At 33.1% G+C, this 20,132-nt stretch overlaps 1 protein-coding gene across 4 annotated transcripts in view; it reads left to right on the top strand.

Moving 5' to 3' along the window:
- Col24a1 (collagen type XXIV alpha 1 chain) overlaps window positions 1-20,132 on the top strand; it is a 378,847-nt gene that overhangs the window by 299,271 nt on the left and 59,444 nt on the right. For all 4 annotated transcript variants that reach the window (XR_013427880.1, XM_078026639.1, XM_078026638.1 and 1 more), the window contains 3 exons: window positions 105-158; window positions 1,301-1,408; window positions 19,639-19,746. Coding sequence is in view for 3 of the 4 variants with exons in the window: in XM_078026639.1 (XP_077882765.1) it covers window positions 105-158; window positions 1,301-1,408; window positions 19,639-19,746 (270 nt within the window). In the remaining variant the exon portion in view is untranslated. The remainder of the gene's footprint in view (window positions 1-104; window positions 159-1,300; window positions 1,409-19,638; window positions 19,747-20,132) is intronic.

Genomic DNA, 20,132 nt, shown 5'->3' with positions numbered 1-20,132 from the left:
GTAGCAGTACTTGCTGTAGCATCCAGGTCTCAGCGTTCTTTTCTGTGGCTTCATTTTAAGTAAGTTTATTACCATCAATTGACAATTGTGCTTTCCATTTTTAGGGTTCTCAGGGAAGAAAAGGAGCTCCCGGTCCTTCTGGGAAACATGGCATTCCTGTAAGTAACAGGCCTCTTTTATCTTTCCTGTTTTTTAAAATAAAATTGACAACTTTAGCAAGCAGAAAAGTTTGGGGCCATTTATGTCATGTTGGATAAATCAGATTGTCTTGGAAAAAAATTTAAACCCATGCTGGAACACACAAGGAACAAAATATGACCACTAACTCAAAACCATACTTGCTGTTTAAATATAAATCTCTGCAAATGAGGAATGTTCTTTTCCTGTGTTATGTAGCCTTCTCCTGCATCATGGTGAACTACTAGAAAAACAGGGAACTTAAAATCATGAATAAATTAATTATAACAAAGATCAGAGATCTTCAAGCATAATTAAAAAGATCTGAGCTAGGTTTTAACTAGAGAAGTTGGCATTTCATTCTCCTGGTAAATATAACAAAAAAAAACTTTGAATTTTTTTTCTGATTTTTTTTTTTAATCACAGAACAAAAATCAATTTTAACCTTAGCATCAGTTTCCTCCTCTGGCCAGGCAAATGTGAGATGACTAGTTTATTAGCAAAGACTTCCTTCTGTTGTCTCCAAGCTGCCTGCTTTGTGTTACCTACTTGGTTCAAAAAAGTAGAGAAGATGAGGATAAATTATAAATACATTCAAATTAGAGATGCCTACAGAAAACCCAGTTGTCCAAGAGTAGAAACAAAATGTTCAGACCTTTCTTCAGTCATGTAATTATCTGATTTAAAGGGCAACAAAGACAGCCATGATTTGTTCCTTGAGAAAATAACAGTGGAAGGTTTTGCAGATGGTGACTGACATCCTACATCCTAAGCTGACAAGTACACATAGCTGACCTTTTCTTGACAGCTAGATAAAGCATGGACTGGCAGGATGAGAAATATCAGAGATTACACTAAGGCTCAGAAGGTCATACAAAAATTGCTGATTACCTTGGTTTTGTTTGTTTGTTTGTTTGTTTGTTTAGGGAACTTTTAAAGACAGCTATCTATTGAATCCAAATTGTAAATCATTAAGAAATCCAGAAAACAGAAAAAAAATTGTTCTGGCACAAGGTATACAAGTGTAAACTTATGCCCCAAACCTAATAAGTACAAAAGTATTTGTCATTGAAACATCTGTCCTGAATCTCTTTATAATACAAGTAATGTTTTAATTATCAAGGGATTTCCAGGCCTTCCTGGGCCAAAAGGAATTCGCGGATACCATGGAGCAGATGGCATTTCAGGAAACCCTGGAAAAGTTGGGCTACCAGGAAAACAGGGACTTCCTGTAAGTAGTATGAATATCTTTTTGTTCTTGACTGTTAATGCATAAGTGTCTCCTTGCTAGACCATAGATATTTGGGCCCTTTCTTGGCATTGGCATTGGCTCAGATTAAGCCAATCATTTCTTTAATAGTTATTTTGAAATTATATTTATGATTCCCAGGAATGCCAGTGGATATATTATCTTGGTTATTTTAAATCTAATTACTCATAATAATAATTTATACATTTTTATGTGTATAAAACTTCTTTTATAAAGAACTATAAAGAAAATAAATTTTAGGGCTACACAACGTGGCTATGCTTTGAGTTCATCAAATGTCCTAAGCTACTTTTGGAACATTTACATCTTGGCAGTAACTCCAAGTGAGTTCTGCCAAAAATCATTTTCCCTTTACTTTTACAGCCCTGATATTTTCAAGAACTGTTGTAAATATTTTCTCAGTGTTCATCTAGGGGTGAAATAATTATATGGATTCACACTTGTTTTATGTAAATTTCTGCCTTATTTATTTGATCAGAAATTTTAAAACCATCTTCACTTAGCCATTTTTCCTCTTTCCGATTGATAACCGAATCCCGATTTTTTTAATTAGTTGTTTATGACAATACAATGATCTTGACATATCATACATTTGATTCAAATGGGGTATGAATTCTCATTTTTCCATATGTACAAATTGCAGGATCACATTGGTTATACAGCCACATATATGCACACAGCAATACTAGTGTCTATTGTATTCTGCTGCCCTTCCTATCCCCCACTCCCCTCCCCTCCCCTCACCTCTCTCTTCCCAATCTATTGTGACACATTTCTCTTTTTTTTTCTTCCCCCTCTCATCATCATATATGATTGTATAACGATGAGGGTCTCCTTCCATCTTCCATGCAATTCCGCTTTTCCCTTCCATTCCCTCCCACCCAGATTTTGTTTTTTATCCCAGGTTTTGTTTTCACTTGAAACATTAGAAGAATTAACTATATACATTCAAGAACTCAGTAAAATTTATCCTTTTACATTCCCAATGTTTGGATATAGTTATATATTGGTTTCTGTTCTTAAACAATAAATCCTAGTTTATTCAAATCTTGCATGGTGGTGTACTAAACTCAAGCCAAAGTAATATTCTTCTTTCAGTATGGTTATCTCATCTGTTTAAAAACAAGAACAAAAAACAATGAAACTGTGATCTAATCAATTTAGTTATTTCACCAATAAATGTCTACTCAGATTCTATCTGAAAAGTCTAATATTTTAAAGAAATCTTAACACGATTCTGTTTGTCTTAGAGGAAATATGTCAGAGCATCAGGTTATAGCCTAGATAATTTTGGTGACCAGGATGAAGTTAATTAAATTAGATATTCTATAAGCTTCTGCCAGTAGCATCTATCTAGTTAAAGAGGACTTTCATTTGAGATCCTGGTCTTCATGCCACTCTTCAGGCTCACCTTATGATAGTCTTACAATGAAATTATATTTTAAAAATACAACAACAAAACTCTTTGGGTTGGTCTGAGAGTTTATATTTTTAGTAGATTATATTTTACTGGGAAATTTTACCATGAATCTTTTCATATTGCTTTGAATAAGACTTTGAGAATCCAAACAAGAAAAACCACATTTGAAAATATGTTATGTTTCTTGCTGATCCACACATTAATCGTAGAGATAAGTGATAAATTCAAATAAATTTATTTAATTACTTTGTTAATTTATTAAATTGGTCATCAGTTAGCTTATTTGTCAATAGTAATAGGAAATAATTTATACTCTAGCTAAAGTATTACTAATTCAGATATTCACCCCAGAAGTCGATAGTAGAAATCATTATCTTACATACATATATTTAGTCAGAATTTCATATATTTATTATATGAAATATTAGTCAAAACACTAATGACACATCAAAGTAATGATTTTTTTTGTCAGATTATTTAATAGTTATTTCTGTGTGTGTAACAATTTGTTTCTGTCATTATGTGGTACCTGAAGGAAAGGCAGTTCTTTAGAACAAAAACATCAGTTTGCATTGTAAAATTATGAGTCGTTTTCTCTTACAAAAAAATACAGAGTAGCAACTATTATCTACTGCTAGTTTCTAGCAAGAAAGTAGACATTTTCTATGGGACTGTACATCCTTCTTCAATAGTGAGGAAATACTTAAAGTATAGTAATTTAGTGGATAAGAGAAAATCATTATAGAAAATACTAAATTAATGCAAATAAGATGCTGATTGTCTTCAATGCTACTCTCTGCCTTTTTCCTTGAATTTGCCTCACTAGTTTTATTGTTTGTGTGGGTGAAGGCTCATGTATAAAATCAAAACACTGGCTAGCTAGAACAGAAAAGGATAAGGGAATTTAATTTCAGATATGAGATTTTTTTTTTCATTTTAAAACCCAATTCCTGGGCTGGGGTGTTGGCTCAGTGGTAGAGGGCATGCCTGGTACGTGTGAGTCACTGAGTTCGATTCTCAGCCCCACATATAAATAAATAAAATAAGATCTATTGACAACTGAAAAAATATATTTTTAAAAACCCAATTCCAACTCTGGATATCAGCCAGGCCTCTTTGGTTGCAAATAAAAATCGAATCTAATTTAAGTTGACAAAAAATTATAGGCTGGAAACCGGATTGCTTACAGAATCAGGCTGAAGATCCAAGAAAAGAAAATAACAAGTGTTGGTGAGGATGTGGAGAAATTTGAACCCTAAAGCATTGTTACTGGAAATGTAAAAATGTGTAACACAGTAAAAGACAATAAGGCAATCTCTCAAAACTTAAACATAGAGTTACTATATTATCTAGCAATTCCACTGTTGGGTATATATTTAAAAGAATTGAAATCAATGACTTAAAATATTTTTTAAAATAAATTTGATTGTGAATATTTAAAGTATACAAATGATGACATGTGATACATATAAATAATAGATTATGATAGTGAAGGAAATTAACATATCTATCATAAAAAGATAATTTTATATCAATATTTTAGCAGTATTATTCAAATAATCAAAATGTTAAAAGAATTAGAAGTTCATCAACAGTGGAGTGAATAAGTTATACAGTGGAATATTATTCAGCTTTAAAAAGGAAATTTTGTTTTGGGGGGGTTTGTTTAATTTTCATTTTTTAAAGTAATAGGGATCAAACCCAGGGCCTCACACATGCCAGGCAAGTACTCTACCACTTAATTACATTCCTACCCCTACCCCTAAAAGGGTATTTTTAACATATGCTACCATAAGAATTAACCTTAAGACACCATGCAAAGTGAAATAAGCTAGACACAAAAGGTCTAGCTTATTGTATGATTCCATTTAATGAGGTACCTAGAGAAATTAAATTTATAGTCACATAATAGGATTGTGGGCTTTCAGAAAGGGTTATTATTTAAAGGGTAAAGAGTTTTGGTTTGGGAAAATAAGTAATTCTAGAAATGGAATGGTAGTGATGATTGTACATCAATGTGAATATGAATATACATTTTGCCACTGAACTATGCACATAAAAATGCTTAAAATGATACATTTTTATATGTATTTTATCACATTTTTTTAATTCAAAAAATAAGAAAACAGTATAAGCTTCCACTATAACCAGAGATGATCATATAACTAGTATCTAACAGCTCCAGAAAGGCTGGAAATTTGTCTTTCCCCAGTTCTCAGTGACCTAGTAAATGAACACAGGTCCCACTGAATGAAGAAAGCTTGCACAAGATATCATACTATACACCTTTGATCATATTGCATGTTTCTTTCTCAAAGACAGCTTGTCTTCCCCTCAAGGAAGTTTGGTCTAGGAACAGGCATGAGTCTGAGAATTGACAGCATTAATCTGTTGACAGCATGGGAAATTAAGTTAAATTTGTACCCATAAGAACCAGAAGTTTCCTACTAAATATCCATATTTTCTAGGAAAGTATGGCATAGATAATTCCTAAAGGTCCTGTGTTCAATTAATCATCATCACAGATGTGGACAAGTCAAAACATTCTGAATTTACCCCATATTGTGGCTTATTGTCATACTTTTACCTTTCTCTAGTTGTAAAATATGATCTTGGACTCTACCATTCAAGAGAATTACAGTATTCACATTGAAATCAGAGAGCCTAATTCCAATGGTATTTCTGAATACCTTGGTAAAGAATCTTCTTTGACCCTTCCAGATGGAGACAGATCAGATTACATATAATATAGTCATTTCCACAACAATAGAAGAACTCTATTCTTCTGAGCCTTAGGATCCCTTTCCATACAGTATACTTGGAAAGATTGTAGCATTTCAGTTTTATTGACTATAGGCCACAATTGAGTCTAGGCTTCAAACTTCCAGTTAATCAGATTATTAATGGTGCTCCCAGGTGCTTCAATAAGGGCTGCCTTCACAAGCAAGGAAGATTAAGGGAGACTAAAGGTTCAGCATTCTTAGTTTTATCCATATCTGCTCAAATGTCCCAATTCCCTGCCTTGGAGTTCTACTTTTTTTCTACCAGTGTTCTATCTAGCATGAAACATGTAGTTAGTTAAAGATACATTAACATGCAAACTCTACAAACCTTATAGTGTATTGGGTCTTCATCTATATCTGCCTTGTGACTATAGGAAATTCATTCCCATCATACCTCTGTGGTAAGCCACCAACCAGCAACTAGACAGTAAGGGAACCTGCTTGACCATATAGCAGGGTAGAGAACCGGGGAGATTGCATCTCAAAAAGCAACCTTATAACAGTCAACCAACTAATTTATACACTCACATTTATGCATGGGCCTTTAGCATCAGTCCACTCCATGGTTAGCAACTACATTGGTAAACCTAATCAGTCTATTTTTTTATGTCCTTTGAACTAAAAATAGTCTTTACAATTTTTAATGGTAGAAAAAATAAAAGAAGAATGTCTTGTGACATGAAAACTGTGTGAAATTTGAATTTTAGTACCCATCTATTAATTTTATTGGAACACAGCCACAATTACTTATATATGACTACTTTTGTACTATAGCAATTTTAACAAGGTTACAAGAAGCAGGATTAATATACAAAAAAAAGAATTATGTAGTCATATGTTGTTTAATGTCAGGCATATATTCTGAGAAAAGCATTGTTAGAAAAGCATTGTTCAGCATCATGCAAACATCATAAAAAGTACTTATTACAAACCTAGATGGTACACATCTAGGTTATATGGTAGAGCCTTTACTTCTAGGTTAAAAACTTACTTCTACAGCATGTTATTATACTGAGTACTGTAGGCAGTTGTAACACAGTGGTAGCTAAGCATATCTATGTAGCTAAACAAATCTAAATATAGAAAATGTATGGTAAATTGTAGTTTAAAAGATTTTGTTTAAAAAAAAAAGTACACAAGCTTTTCAGTTTGAATTCATCCCATTTATTGATTCTTGATTTTATTTCTTGTGCTATAGGAGTCTCATTCAGGAAATCGGGGCCTAATCTGAAATGATGAAGATTTAGGCCTACTGTTTCTTCTATTAGTCACAGGGTCTCTGGTCTAATTCGCAGGTCCTTGATCCACTTTGAGTTGAGTTTTGTGCATGGTGAGAGATTGGGGCTTAGTTTCATTTGCTGCATATGAATTTCCAGTTTTCCCAGCACCATCTGTTGAAGAGGCTATCTTTTCTCCACTATATATTTTCAGCACCTTTGTCTAGTATGAGAAAACTATTTATGTGTGTTTGTCTCTGTGACCTCTGTTCTGTACCATAGGGCTACAAGTCTATTTTGGTGCCAATACCATACTGTTTTTGTTACTTTTGCTCTGTAGTATAGTTTATGGTCTGGTAGAGTGATGACACCTTCTTCACTCTTCTTTCTAAGGATTGCTTTAGCTATTCTGGATCTCCTATTTTTCCAGATGAATATCATAACTGCTTTTTCTTTTTCTATGAGGAATGTCATTGGGATTTTGATTGGGATTGCATTAAATCTGTATAGTGATTTTGGTGGTATGGTCATTTTGACTATTAATTCTGCCTATCCAAGAACAAAAATAGATCTTTCCATCTTCTAAGGTCTTCTTTAATTTCTTTCTTTAATATTCTGTAGTTTTCATTGTGGAAGCCTTTTACCTCTTTTGTTAGGTTGATTCCTAAGTATTTTTTGAGGCTATTGTAAATACTCTTTCAGAGTATTTGTCACTGATGTACAGAAATGCCTTTGATTTATGATTGTTGATTTTATATCCTGCTACTTTGCTGAATTTATTTATTAGTTGTAGAAGTTTTCTGGTGGAATTTTTTGGATCCTCTAGGTATATAATCATGCCATTGGCAAATAGTGTTAATTTGAGTTCTTCTTTTCTTATCCGTATCTTTCATCTGTCTAATTGTTCTGGCTAGAGTTTCACGAACTATGTTCAAACTGAAAAGCTTCTTCTCAACAAAAGAAACAATCAATGAGGTGAAGAAAGAGTCTACAGAAAGAGAGAAAATTTTTGCCACACATAATCAGTTATATCACTAATCTCTAGGATATATAAAGAACTCAAAAAACTTAACACCAAAAAAACAAATAACCCTATCAATGAGTGAGCTAAGGAACTGAACAGACACTTCTCAGAATATGATATAGAGTCAGTCAACAAACACATGAGAAAATGTTCAACATCTCTAGTAATTAGAGAAATACAAATCAAAACTACTCTAAGATTTCATCTCACTCCAGTCAGAATGGTGGCTATTAAGAATACAAACAACAATAAGTGTTGGTGAAGACGTGGGGGGAAAGACACACTCATACATTGCTGATGGGACTGCAAATTGGTGCAACCAATATGGAAAGCAGTATGGAGATTCCTTGGAAAACTGGGAATGGAACCACCCCATTTGACCCAGCTATCCCACTCCTTGGTTTATACCCAAAGGACTTAAAAACACCATACTATGGTGACACAGCCACATCAATGTTTATAGCAGCACAATTCACAATAGCTAAATTGTGGAATCAATTTAGATGCCCTTTGATAGATGAATGGATAAAGAAACTGTAATTATATATATTACAGTACATACATACACACACACACACACAATAGAATACTCCTCAGCACAAAAAGAGAATAAAATCATGGCATTTGCAGGTAAATGGATGGAGTTGGAGGATATCATGCTAAATGAAGTAAACCAATCCCCAAAAACCAAAGGCCAAATGTTTTCTGTGACATGTGGATGCTGATCCATAATGAGGGTTGGGGGGAACATAGGAGAAATGGAAGAACTTTGGATGGGGCAAAGGAGAAGGAAGAGAAGGGAGGGAGCATGGGGATAAGAAAGATGGTGGAATGAGATGGACATCATTACTCTAAATACATGTATGAAGACACAAATGGTGTAACTCTACTTAGTGTACAACCAGAAAAATGAAAAATTGTGCTCTGTATGTGTACTATGAATTGAAGTGCATTCTGCTGTCATGTATAACAAATTAGAATAAAAATAATTTTTTAAAAAAACATAAAAAAGGCACACAAGTATAGGGCACTTATCATGAACAGAGCTTACAATACTGCAAGTTGCTCTGAGTCAATGTGTGAGTAGTGAGGGGATGAGAAGAACTAGGACACTATTTTATACTACTTTAGAGTTTATAAGTATTGTATACTTTGACTACACTAATAATGTGGTTTTTTTGTTTTGACTTTTCATTTTATTGATTCTTTTAAGTTAGCATAACATTAGGATTCATTTTGACATAATTATAAAAGCATGGAATACAATTTGCTCTAATTCAGTCCCCAGTACTTCTCTTTTCCCTCCCTTCTTCTCTCCCCCTGCTCACCTACCTCCACTCACTGATTTTTCTGCTTTTAACTTATAGGTTTTTTTAATGACTGTATTGTGCATATACATGATGGGATTTACTGTGATATATGATATATATATATATATATATATATATGCACATAGGAAAGTTATGTCAGATTCATTCCACTGCTTTCCCTATCCCATCACTTCTAATTTTCCTTCAATCCTCCTTTATCTAATTGATATTTCTTCTTTTTTAATCACACTCCCCTTATTTTAGATTAGTTTCCTCATATCAAAGAAAATATTCGAACTTTGACTTTGAGGAATGGTTTATTTCACTTAGCATGATTGTCTCCAGTTCCATCAACTTACTGGAAAATGCCATAATGTTATTCTTCTTTATGCTGAGTAACACTCCATTATGTTTATGTATGCAATTTTCTTTATCCATTCATCTGGTGAAGAGCACTTACGTTTGTTCTATAGCTTGGTCATTGTGAATTATACTGCTATAAACATTGAGGTGGCTGTGTTACTCTAGTATGTTTTAAATCTTTTGGATATGTACCAAAGAGTGAGATAGCTGGATCACATGGTGGTTCCATTCCTAATTTTTTGAGGAATCTCCATACTGCTTTCCAGAGTGGTTGCACTAATTTACAGTCCCACAGCAATGTATGAGTATACCTTTTTCCCCATAACTGCACCAACATTTACAGTTACTTGTATCCTTAATAATTGCCATTCTTACCAAAATGAGATGAAATTTCAATGTGGTTTTAATTTGCATTTCCCTAATTGCTGGAGATATTGAACACTTTTTCATATATTTATTGACCATTTCTATTTCTTCTTGAGAAGTATCTGTTTATTTTCCCATTTACTAATTGGGTTATTTAGTTTTCTGATGTGAAGTTTTTTTAGTTCTTTATATGTTCTGGATATTAATACCCTATCTGAGGAGCAGATAGCAAAGATTTTTTCCCATGCAGTAGAATCTCTATTCTTACTCTTAATTAGTTTCCTTTACTATGAAAAAACTTCAATTTGATGCCATCCCACTTATTGATTTTTATTTTACTTCTTGTGCTTTGGGTGTCTTGTTGAGGAATTTGATTCCTAACCCGACATGATGAAAATTTTCCAAACAAATTTCATAACTGCTTTTTCAATCACAGGGGAGTACTTTCCATCTTATAAGGACTTCTTTCTTTAGTGTTCTGTAGTTTTTATTGTAGAGGTCCTTCATCCCTTTTGTTAGATTAATTCCCAAGTGCTTTGTTTGTTTGTTTTTGAGGCTATTGTGAATGGGATAGTTTTCCTCATTTCTTTTTCAGTATATTCATTACTGGGGTGTAGGAATGCAATTGATTTATGAGTGTTGATCATGTATCCTGACACTTTGCTGATTTCATTTATGAACTATAGAAGTCTTCTGGTCATTTTTTTAATCTGCTTAGTATAAGATCATGTTGTCAGCAAAGAATTTGAGTTCTTCTTTTCCTATTTGTATCCTTTAATTTCCTTCTTTTGTCTGATTGCTCTGGCTAGAGTTCAAGGACTATATTGAATAGGAGTGGGAAAGTGGGCATCTTTGTCTTGTTCCTGTTTTTGAAGAAAATGCTTTCAGTTTTTCTCCATTCAGTATAATGTGGGCTTTGGGTTTGTGATGTATAGCCCTTACAATATTGAGGTGATTTCTGTCTGTCCCTATTTTTATAGTGTTTTAAATATGAATGGGTGCTATACTTTGTCAAAAGCTTTGTCTGCATCTGTTGAAATAATCATGTGATTCTTGTCCTTAAATCTTTATTGATTTCCATGTGATACACCAACCTTGCATTCCTGGGATTAAAACAACTTGATCATGGTGCACTGTCTTTTTAGGGTGTTTTTGCATGCAGATTTCCAGTATTTTATTAAGAATTTTTCCATCTGTGTTCATCAAGAATATTAGCGTGAAGTTTTCTTATGTTGATGTACTTTGTCTGGTTTTGGTATCAGTGTGATACTGGCCTCATAGGATAAGTTTGGCAGATTCCCTCCTTTTCTATTTCATGAAATAATTTGAGGAGGATTAGTATTAGTTCTTCTTTAAAGTTCTAGTATAACTTGGCTGAGAATCCACCTGGTCCTGGACTTTTATTTTTTAGAAGTTTTTTGATAGCTGCTTCAATTTCATTATTTGATATTGATCTGTTCAAGTTTTCTATATCTTCATGGTTCAATTAGGTTCAATTTGTCTCTAGGAATTTTTCAATATATTTTTAGCTTATTGGAGTATAAATTTTCAAAATAATTTGTGATGATCCTCTGGATTTCAGTAGTGTCTGTGGCAGTATTTCCTTTTACATCTTGAATATTGCTAATTTTTTTCCCTCTTCCTTTTGGTTAATTTGGCTAAGGGTTTCTCAACATTGTTTATCCTTTCAAAAAATCAATTCTTTGTCTCATTGATTTTTTTTGTATTTTTTATTATTTATTTAGTTGATTTCAGCTCTGATTTTAAGTATTTCTTCTACTGATTTTGATATTGGTTTGTTCTTCTTTTTCTAGGGCCTGAAGATGTAATGTTAGATTGTATATTTGGTGCCTTTCTATTCTTTTTATGTATGAACTCAATTCTATGAACTTTCCTCTTAGAATTACCTTCATACTGTCCCAGAGATTTTGTCATATCACTATTCTCATTTACTTCTAAGAATTTTTTTTATTTCTGCCCTGATTTCTTCTGCTATCCATTAAACTTTTGAAAGTGTGTTATTTAATCTCTAAGTGTTAGATTGGTTTCTGCTTTTTATCTTATCATTTCTAATTTTATTCCATTATGATCTGATAGAATGCAAGGTTTATCTCTATTTTTTTCTATTTTCTAAGATTTTCTTTGTGGCTTAAAATATGGTCTATTTTATAAAATGTTACATGTGCTACTGAGAAGAAAGTAAATTCAATTGTTGATGGATGAAATGTTATAGATATCTGTTGGGGGCATTTTATTAATTGAATTTTTTAGTTCTGTAAAATCTTTACTTAATTTGTGTTTGGATGATACATGAAGTGGTAAAAGATGTATATTAAAGTCACCCAGTATTATTATACTGTCGTCTATTTGAGACTAAATATATTTTTAAAATACTCTTTCCTCAATAAGTTAACCTTAGGTTAGGGTAACTTTTTTAACAAACTTTATTTTTTTAATGTTTTAACTCTTTTGTGATAATGCTTAAAACACATTGTACAGATGCACAAAAAATATTTTCTTTACTTTATATTTTCATTCTATAAATTTTTTGCACTTGTACAATTTTTAGTTTTCTAAAATTTTTTACTTGTTAAAACTTTGAATGGGAGTTAGTTATACATAGAAGCAGGGACACTGGAGATTCCATTCTTATGGCAATGATAGTAATATCAGTGCACAATTCTGTGGATGACAGTGGTATAGTAACAGTGTCCAGTGTCTAGCAGCAGAACATTAAGTACATAATTCTAACTTCTTAACTTTCCTTTAGTGCTATACATTTCAAACCTGGTTCTCTAGGTTTATCTCTGATTTGTGATTAGAAGAATTGTAATTGTCTTTTCCATTTCTTTCTGTTGTTTTGTACTGAGGATTAAACCTGGGGCACTTTACTACTGAGATACATTCCTAGCCCTTTTTATTTTTATTTTTTATTTTAATTTGAGACAAGGTCTCACTAAGTTGCTTAGGCCTTCACTAAATTGCTGAGGCTGACTTTGAACTTGTGATCCTCCTGCCTCAGCCTCCCAAGTTGGTGGGATTACAGGCTTGTGCCACTGCACCCATCTTCTATGTCTTCTCTGCTTCAGTTATCCGGGGTTGATTTCTGGTGTTTGCAAGTAAAGAATCTAATACAAAAATCTGATTAAATGAAGTTAAGGGTTGGTACAATGATACACAACTCTAATTCCAGCTACTCAGGAGGCTAAGGCAAGATAATTACAAATTCGAGGCCAACCTCTGCAATTCATCAAGACTGTCTCAAAATAAAAAAGGCTGGGAATGTATCTCAGTGGTAGAATACTCCTGGGTTCAATCCCCAATACTGAAACAAAGAAAATGTATTGTATTTTTGTACAGGCAGGTCACGAGTGACTTTTAAAAAGAGCCATCTAAATCTGATTAATGAAGGACATTAATAGGATTGAACCACTTAAAGAGAGAAAGGATGATGAGAAAAATCAAGTTATTCATGCCACTCAATAGAGAAGTTTAGTTCTGGAGAAGAAAATAGACAATAATTAAAGAATAAACTTAAGGTGGGCAATTATTTTTAAATGAGAGAAACCTGACTATATTTAAATATTCAGCAGAAGGACCTTGAATATAGAGAGGTTGAAGGCATCTCTTCAAGGGAAGGAAGTGTCTAAGTGTGAATTAATTAAACAACAAAACAAGCATATTTTAGCTCTACTTGCTAAGTTACTCTACTTCCAATTGGGGACTACTATTTTTTAATTCTCAGCCATATATCCATTTATATACAACTAGTTACAGAAATTTCATTGAATTTCATGATTTAAAAAAAAAAAAACCTGACATGACTTACAGTAATCAAATATTGCTGCAGTATACCTCCCAGCTATGAAGTTGAATGGCATCTGGTATTGCCATCAGGAAGCAATTACCTATCAGATCATAAGTTATCATTTGCTAATTTTTAATATTTTCATAGAATAAGTAGAAAAAATGTTCATGCATACTTAATATATCAGGATGTTGAAAGTGTTGAAGTGTTTTTTTATCCATCAAAATAAAATAATATTCCCTTGAGGAATCCCCTTTATAACCCAAAGGATTGCACACGCTGTTAGTTTTTATGAATATGGAAATGTTTTCTATAAATGTCTTTGTTCTGTCAAATGTTTAATATGAAATTAGGATATAGTGATTTATAAAGAATTTGTCCAATGAAATGAAATGTTGGTCAGTGGCTAACTAATCATTAGGAAAAGTAATTTCTAAGAGAATTACTTCGAAAAACTATTATGGTAAGAAAAAAATACTCAAGAGAAAATATCATTTCTAAATACTAGCAAGGTTCCTGGAATATTTTCAACCAAGAATAAGGACATCTTTCCTTTTTTTTTTTTTTTTTTTTTTTTTTTTGTCATTGCACCATGGTGTTTCTTGGCTTACCTTTAAAGACTGCTGGTTATCCACTGAGAAAAATATTTATTCTGGGATTTGGGGATTTTTAGCATTATGCAACTACCTGATTTTCCTAAACAATGTTCTTTCTTTTCTTTTTTCAGTGTGTCCAAGAAATTAAAGAATTTCTGGCACATTTACTCTGCAGTTTCAGTGTTTATTCAAGGTCATGTGACTGTAACTGAAGGACAGTACTGAGGAGGTTTGAGTTGCCTTTGTGAATTTCCCTCTGTACAAATGAGTGCTCTGAGCCAAGTAGACTTAGCACATCTGTAGTAAATGAGTCTACCATGCTGCTTTCATTGAGTTGAACTTCTGTATGAACACACTACCTCAATCATTTAGGAAAAAGGAAAACAACTTTTCCTTACAAAAATCATAAATCCATTTGTCACCAAAACCAAAGCTTACTGGTCTTTTTATTTATTTATTTTTTATTGCTGCAAGGTTGTTGGAAAGGAAAGAATGAAACAAAACTAATGACTTACGACAAATCAAGGCCTTTCAATATTGAATTTAGAGTTTTTAAGGTGAACCCAGGCTTAAATGTTGTCTAAAATGAGATTCTTGTGTTAAAAGAACATTGAAAACCTTGAGTTTTCCATTTGTGGATTGTTTCCAGTACTGTGTAGGAAGGAAAAACACACTTCATCAACCCATTCCTCATCCAAGCATGGAGCAGCAGGACCACCATGGAAGCAGGAACACCATCAGCCCAGCTGCTCATCTGCTTTCTCTGTGTTCTCTAGTCTATGAGTAGTTACACTACACTCCATTTGGCCAATTCTGTTGACTCTTCATTACTAACACATTGATTAATCTAGTTATGGTTCATCCTGACTACTACTTTCTCCCTTTTTTCCAAACCTTGTTGCTTGTTTGGGCCCATTTTCCACTCATTAGGACCTCTTCCAGAATAGACAAAACTCTGACTGCTTATTAGCAACAAAGTGAAAGATTTGTGAGGGGATGTAACTTTCCTAGTTCAATCTTCAGTGACTCCCAATTAGATAAAATTCATGCTCTTTTTGGAATGATGTTCCTTCATGATTGGCCACTGTTTACATTTTCAGTCTCACATGCTACCTTGTTCCTCACATGTGTTGTTCATTTCAGTCATAATAATAGCTAACGATTATTAAATGCTTTCTGTGTGCCAAGCACTATTCCAGGTGCTGAAAATATATTAAATTATTTAACCTTCACAGACTCTCCATGAAGTAGTTATAGCTATTTTCTCCAGTTTACAGAAAAGGAAACTGAGACTCAGAGAGACTAACTTGCCCAAGGGTACACAGACAATGAATAATGGAGCAAGAATTTAAAACCAGGCAGCCTGATTTTGTTCCAGTTCTTAACATACTCTTTTAAGTATACTTAGTTACTTAGAAATTTCCTCCAAATTCTTTGTATTTACTGGCTTGTCTTTGTACATGTAATTTATTCCCTCTGTTTAGAAAACTTTTCCATCTTTCCCTCAAATTTGTGGTAAACAATCTGTTAACCTTTCAGTATTTAATTCAAAGAATACTTCCTTTATGCTCTCTTCTAAATCAGAATTAAGCATGTCTGCTTTGAACTTCTGTATACTCAAGGCACTTCCTCTATCAGAGAATGAATAATATAGGTGCTAATTACTTGTCTTCATGTCTTTCTCTTCCAAGAAGTTGTAAACTCTTGTAGAACAATTGTGTTTTACTCATCTTTTTTTGTCCCTGACACCTTGTACAGTGTGAGGCTCATAAGAGAAGCTCTATAAACCTTTGAGCCATAAATGTTCTTTGTATAATAACTACAACCTTAGAGACCTCAGTTTAGATGTATTAGCTACTTAAAATCTTAAGCATAGTCTATTAAATGAATACAATACCTAATTCATATTACTTTTATAAGCATCAAATGAAATATTGTATATAAAATTCTTAATACACACTGCATGCACTTATTGAGTTAATATCTTTCCATACTAATAAATATGACTGGTTAATGGTGTTGTGTTGTGATAAATATAGAGCTATGAGATAATGAGAGGAGCAGGTTCTGTATGGAATAGCCGAGGGAGTCACTGAGAAAGTCGTACTTGAGCTGAGGACTGAAGGTAAGACTAAACTAGATATGAGAACTTCTATGAGAAAGGAGCCAAAATGAAAACACAGTCAGGAAAAAGTTTTGCATGTTCACAGAATTATTGGAGGATAAAATAAGGTATCAAGGGTATAGTCTTTGTTATTTTTTAAACAAAAGGATATACATTTATTTCTTCATAGCAGCGTGAGCCTAAACATGTCTAGGAGCCACAGTATAGCTGAAAAGTCCCCTTTTATGCCCTGGTAATCCTGTGACAGTGTGTTGACACTTGTATGAATGAGATTAATAGGATACACTTCTTTTGTCCAGTATTATAGAGGCTTTTGCCTTGTCCATTTTTCAGTATTGATAAGCCATCAATTGTTATAATGAAAATAATTAGTAATTGTTAGTAATTAATTATATGTGAGGTAAAACAGTATCAAAATGCCTGTTTTTATTACATTTGAAGAATTGGTTACTTAGTTTTCTTTGCTCTTGGGAATGGACATAAGTCAAGCGAATCTATCTTTACCACCTTCATATTTGCTTCCATCTTGCTCTCATTTCCCTAAGTTTCATTTAGTTCGAGATTCAAAACTAAAATTACCTCCTAACTTTAGCATACAGCTCATTCATAAATCTTTTTTTTTCTAGAAGTTGGCTACATTACTTATGACTGGCACTTCAGGAAAACGTAATGAATGCTACATTATTTATGTATAATGTAGTCTTACATATAATCACCTAATAATTACTATCCCACATATTTTTAAACAGCCAATTCTTTCCTAGAAGGGATATATTTAGTAAACCAAATAAAATGAGAAATGTCTATTTAAACAAAAGTGTTTTTAGTTGCTAGAGTAAAGGAAGCAAAAAAAAAAAAAAAGAAGAAGAAGAAGAAAGAAAGAAAGAAAACCCAGAGTACTTCCATTGCCTAATAGTGCAAAGAAATTTCAGGACAGCATACTTATTTTTGGTACCATAGAAAGTAAATTAATTTAAATTACTACCTTCCTAACACATTTAATAACTGTATAAATATAATGCCATGTGGAAAGAGGTGCCTAGTGGTTGGTAAAGTAAAGGAAAAAAAATGTTTTCCTAAAATAATTTTCAAGATAGTTCTTTAAAAAAAAAACTCAACTAATTTGAAATTTGAATGCACTTTAATTTTTATCATTCTAGTGTTGAGAAATCAATGAAATTAACATCATAAATACTTAAAATTTTATTTAGCATAATTTTAAAGATAGTATTCCCCAGCTAATCCTCCTTAAAATGTGATTTTCTATTGTTGCCCAGATTTAACAAGTTTTATGTATTACTTATTTCTTAATGTTTCTTTCAATCTAAATAAGACTACAACAGCTAAACCAAGGGAATAACTGAGAGACATTCTCTTTGATGTTTCAATATTTTATACACACCAAGCATCATCATTGCAGAGTCTGTCTCTTTCTTCTAAATGTGTATAGGTAACCCCATTTTCCTTCCCAGATCTTTCCATTCAGTTCCCCAGAGGAAAATTAAATGGAAAAAGGCAATGCCATATTCTTTCCTTAACTGAAATTAAATGTAACCATAATACTGCTACAGTTTCTGACACATAGGAGGCACTCAATTAAAAATAACTCTTGGCGTTTGATCTTTTTTGCTGCCCTTAACTCATCCAAGTACAGTTCTTGTTTCCTTAGGATGTCAAAACTTATGCCATCAGTTTCACTTCTATCAAAATTGACAACACTTTCTTAAAGAATTCAAAACTGATTTCTACAAAAAGAATGGCTTCTGTCTGAGAATTAATAGAACCCTTCAGCCATGAAACATCATGTACCCTTAATCATTATATTAAATTTTATAGGACTCAGATGAACTATTCATTGATTGTAGCATCTCTAACTACAAGTAATAACTATTATGGCTTTACTTACTTTTTAAAATTTGCCCAGAATGACTTTACCTTTTGCTGAATAGTTTTAAACAAGTCAAAATAAGACACTGGAACGAATGTCTAGGGATTAGTGTCTGTTTCTCTTGCAAGCAAAATTAATCATCCATCTGTGTATTCATAAGAAGTATTTGTTCTTTACTTGTGTGAAACATTGTTTGGAACTTTGTACAGAACACTCTGCTACTATGCTCAAATTTCTTGTTAGTATTACAGATAATAAAACAAATAAGATAAAATGACACACTAAGACAATGTATGTTCCACTTGAAATACTAAGTTTTTTTTTTTAAAAGAGAGAGTGAGAGAGGAGAGAATTTTTTTTTAATATTTATTTTTTAATTCTCAGCAGACACAACATCTTTGTTGGTATGTGGTGCTGAGGATCGAACCCGGGCCGCACACATGCCAGGCGAGCGCGCTACCACTTGAGCCACATCCCCAGCCCAGAAATACTGTTTTAACTACCTCATTACAATTCCTATGCACCGAGCAGCAGTGCATAGAAATGAAAATGCATGAGAAGTTCTCCACTGTATCTACTCAGCTTTGCTATTGCAGTATAAAAGCAGCCAGATAATACATAAATGAATGAGTATGGCTGTGTTCCAATAAAACTTTATTCACAGTTATTTAAATTTTAATTTCGTATCATTTCACATCTTTAAGTATTATTCTTCTATTGATTTTTCCCATCATTTAAAAATGTGAAAACTACTATTCTTAGGTCAGAAGCTATACAAAAACAGATGAATTACCAGAGTTTGGCTTGCAAACCATAGTTTGCAAACCTTAATTAGGATTTGGTTTTAAGGATATACTATTGGCTTGCTTAGCCCCCAACTATTTTTAGTAAATTTTCTCAGATCATGTGTGGTTGAGAAAATTTTTTATAAGGAAACATTAATCAGTTATTAGAGTTGTATAATTTTTTTAAAAAGAATGTCACATAACATACTTTACACTTAGGCTACATAATTTAGAAGGTACTGGCAAACTTTGTACTGCCTTGGTATTTTCATTTAGAAAACCCAAGATTATCATATTAACTATTAGAGATTTCAAGTATATGCTAGGTGCTTCTAAAATATTCTTTACTTGTTTCACTTTTTTGGGAAAGAAGCCCTGGATAACTGCAGAACCTAGGCAGTACATCAACAGCAGTCTTCTGGAGCACAACCCTTCCTAAACTTATTGAGTCTCTACATCAATTTAATAGGAACTTCGCAGTTTCATTTCTTATCTATGCTTTCTAGGGCATCAAAGGCAGTCCAGGAAGAACAGGACTCGCTGGGTCTCCAGGTCCTCGAGGAATAAAGGGCTCATCAGGCCTTCCAGGAAGCCCTGGAGTTCCAGGCCCAAAGGTACGTTAATGTTTTTTTCTGATGGTTAAGCAGTATTGGCCATCCTTATACTTGTCCTGGGTTCATTGGCTAGATCACAAGATGGCAGGATTAATATCTTTTAATAAAATTTGGTTAATAGTAAAAACACATTAGGGAAAAAGGAAATGAATGGTCTGTGTGTGTCCATTTCCTGTAATGGCCATAGTGCATGTGATTAAGCAAAACAGCTCATTACCCAGATCTAGTTAAGCTTTAAGAAATGCTGGCTTTGAGTGTAGCTCAGTGGAAGAGAGTATTTGACTAGCAGGCCCTGGGTTCAATCCCAACACTACCTCCCCCCCAAAAAAAAAAGTTAATTTGGACTCATTTGGGTTCTTCTTCCTTCTCCGTTATCTATCTTTTCC

The sequence above is a fragment of the Ictidomys tridecemlineatus genome, chromosome 11 (assembly GCF_052094955.1).
Source record: "Ictidomys tridecemlineatus isolate mIctTri1 chromosome 11, mIctTri1.hap1, whole genome shotgun sequence".
Lineage (NCBI taxonomy): Eukaryota > Metazoa > Chordata > Mammalia > Rodentia > Sciuridae > Ictidomys > Ictidomys tridecemlineatus.
Note: the sequence above shows the minus strand (reverse complement) of the source record. Positions and strands in the feature narration are given on the sequence as shown.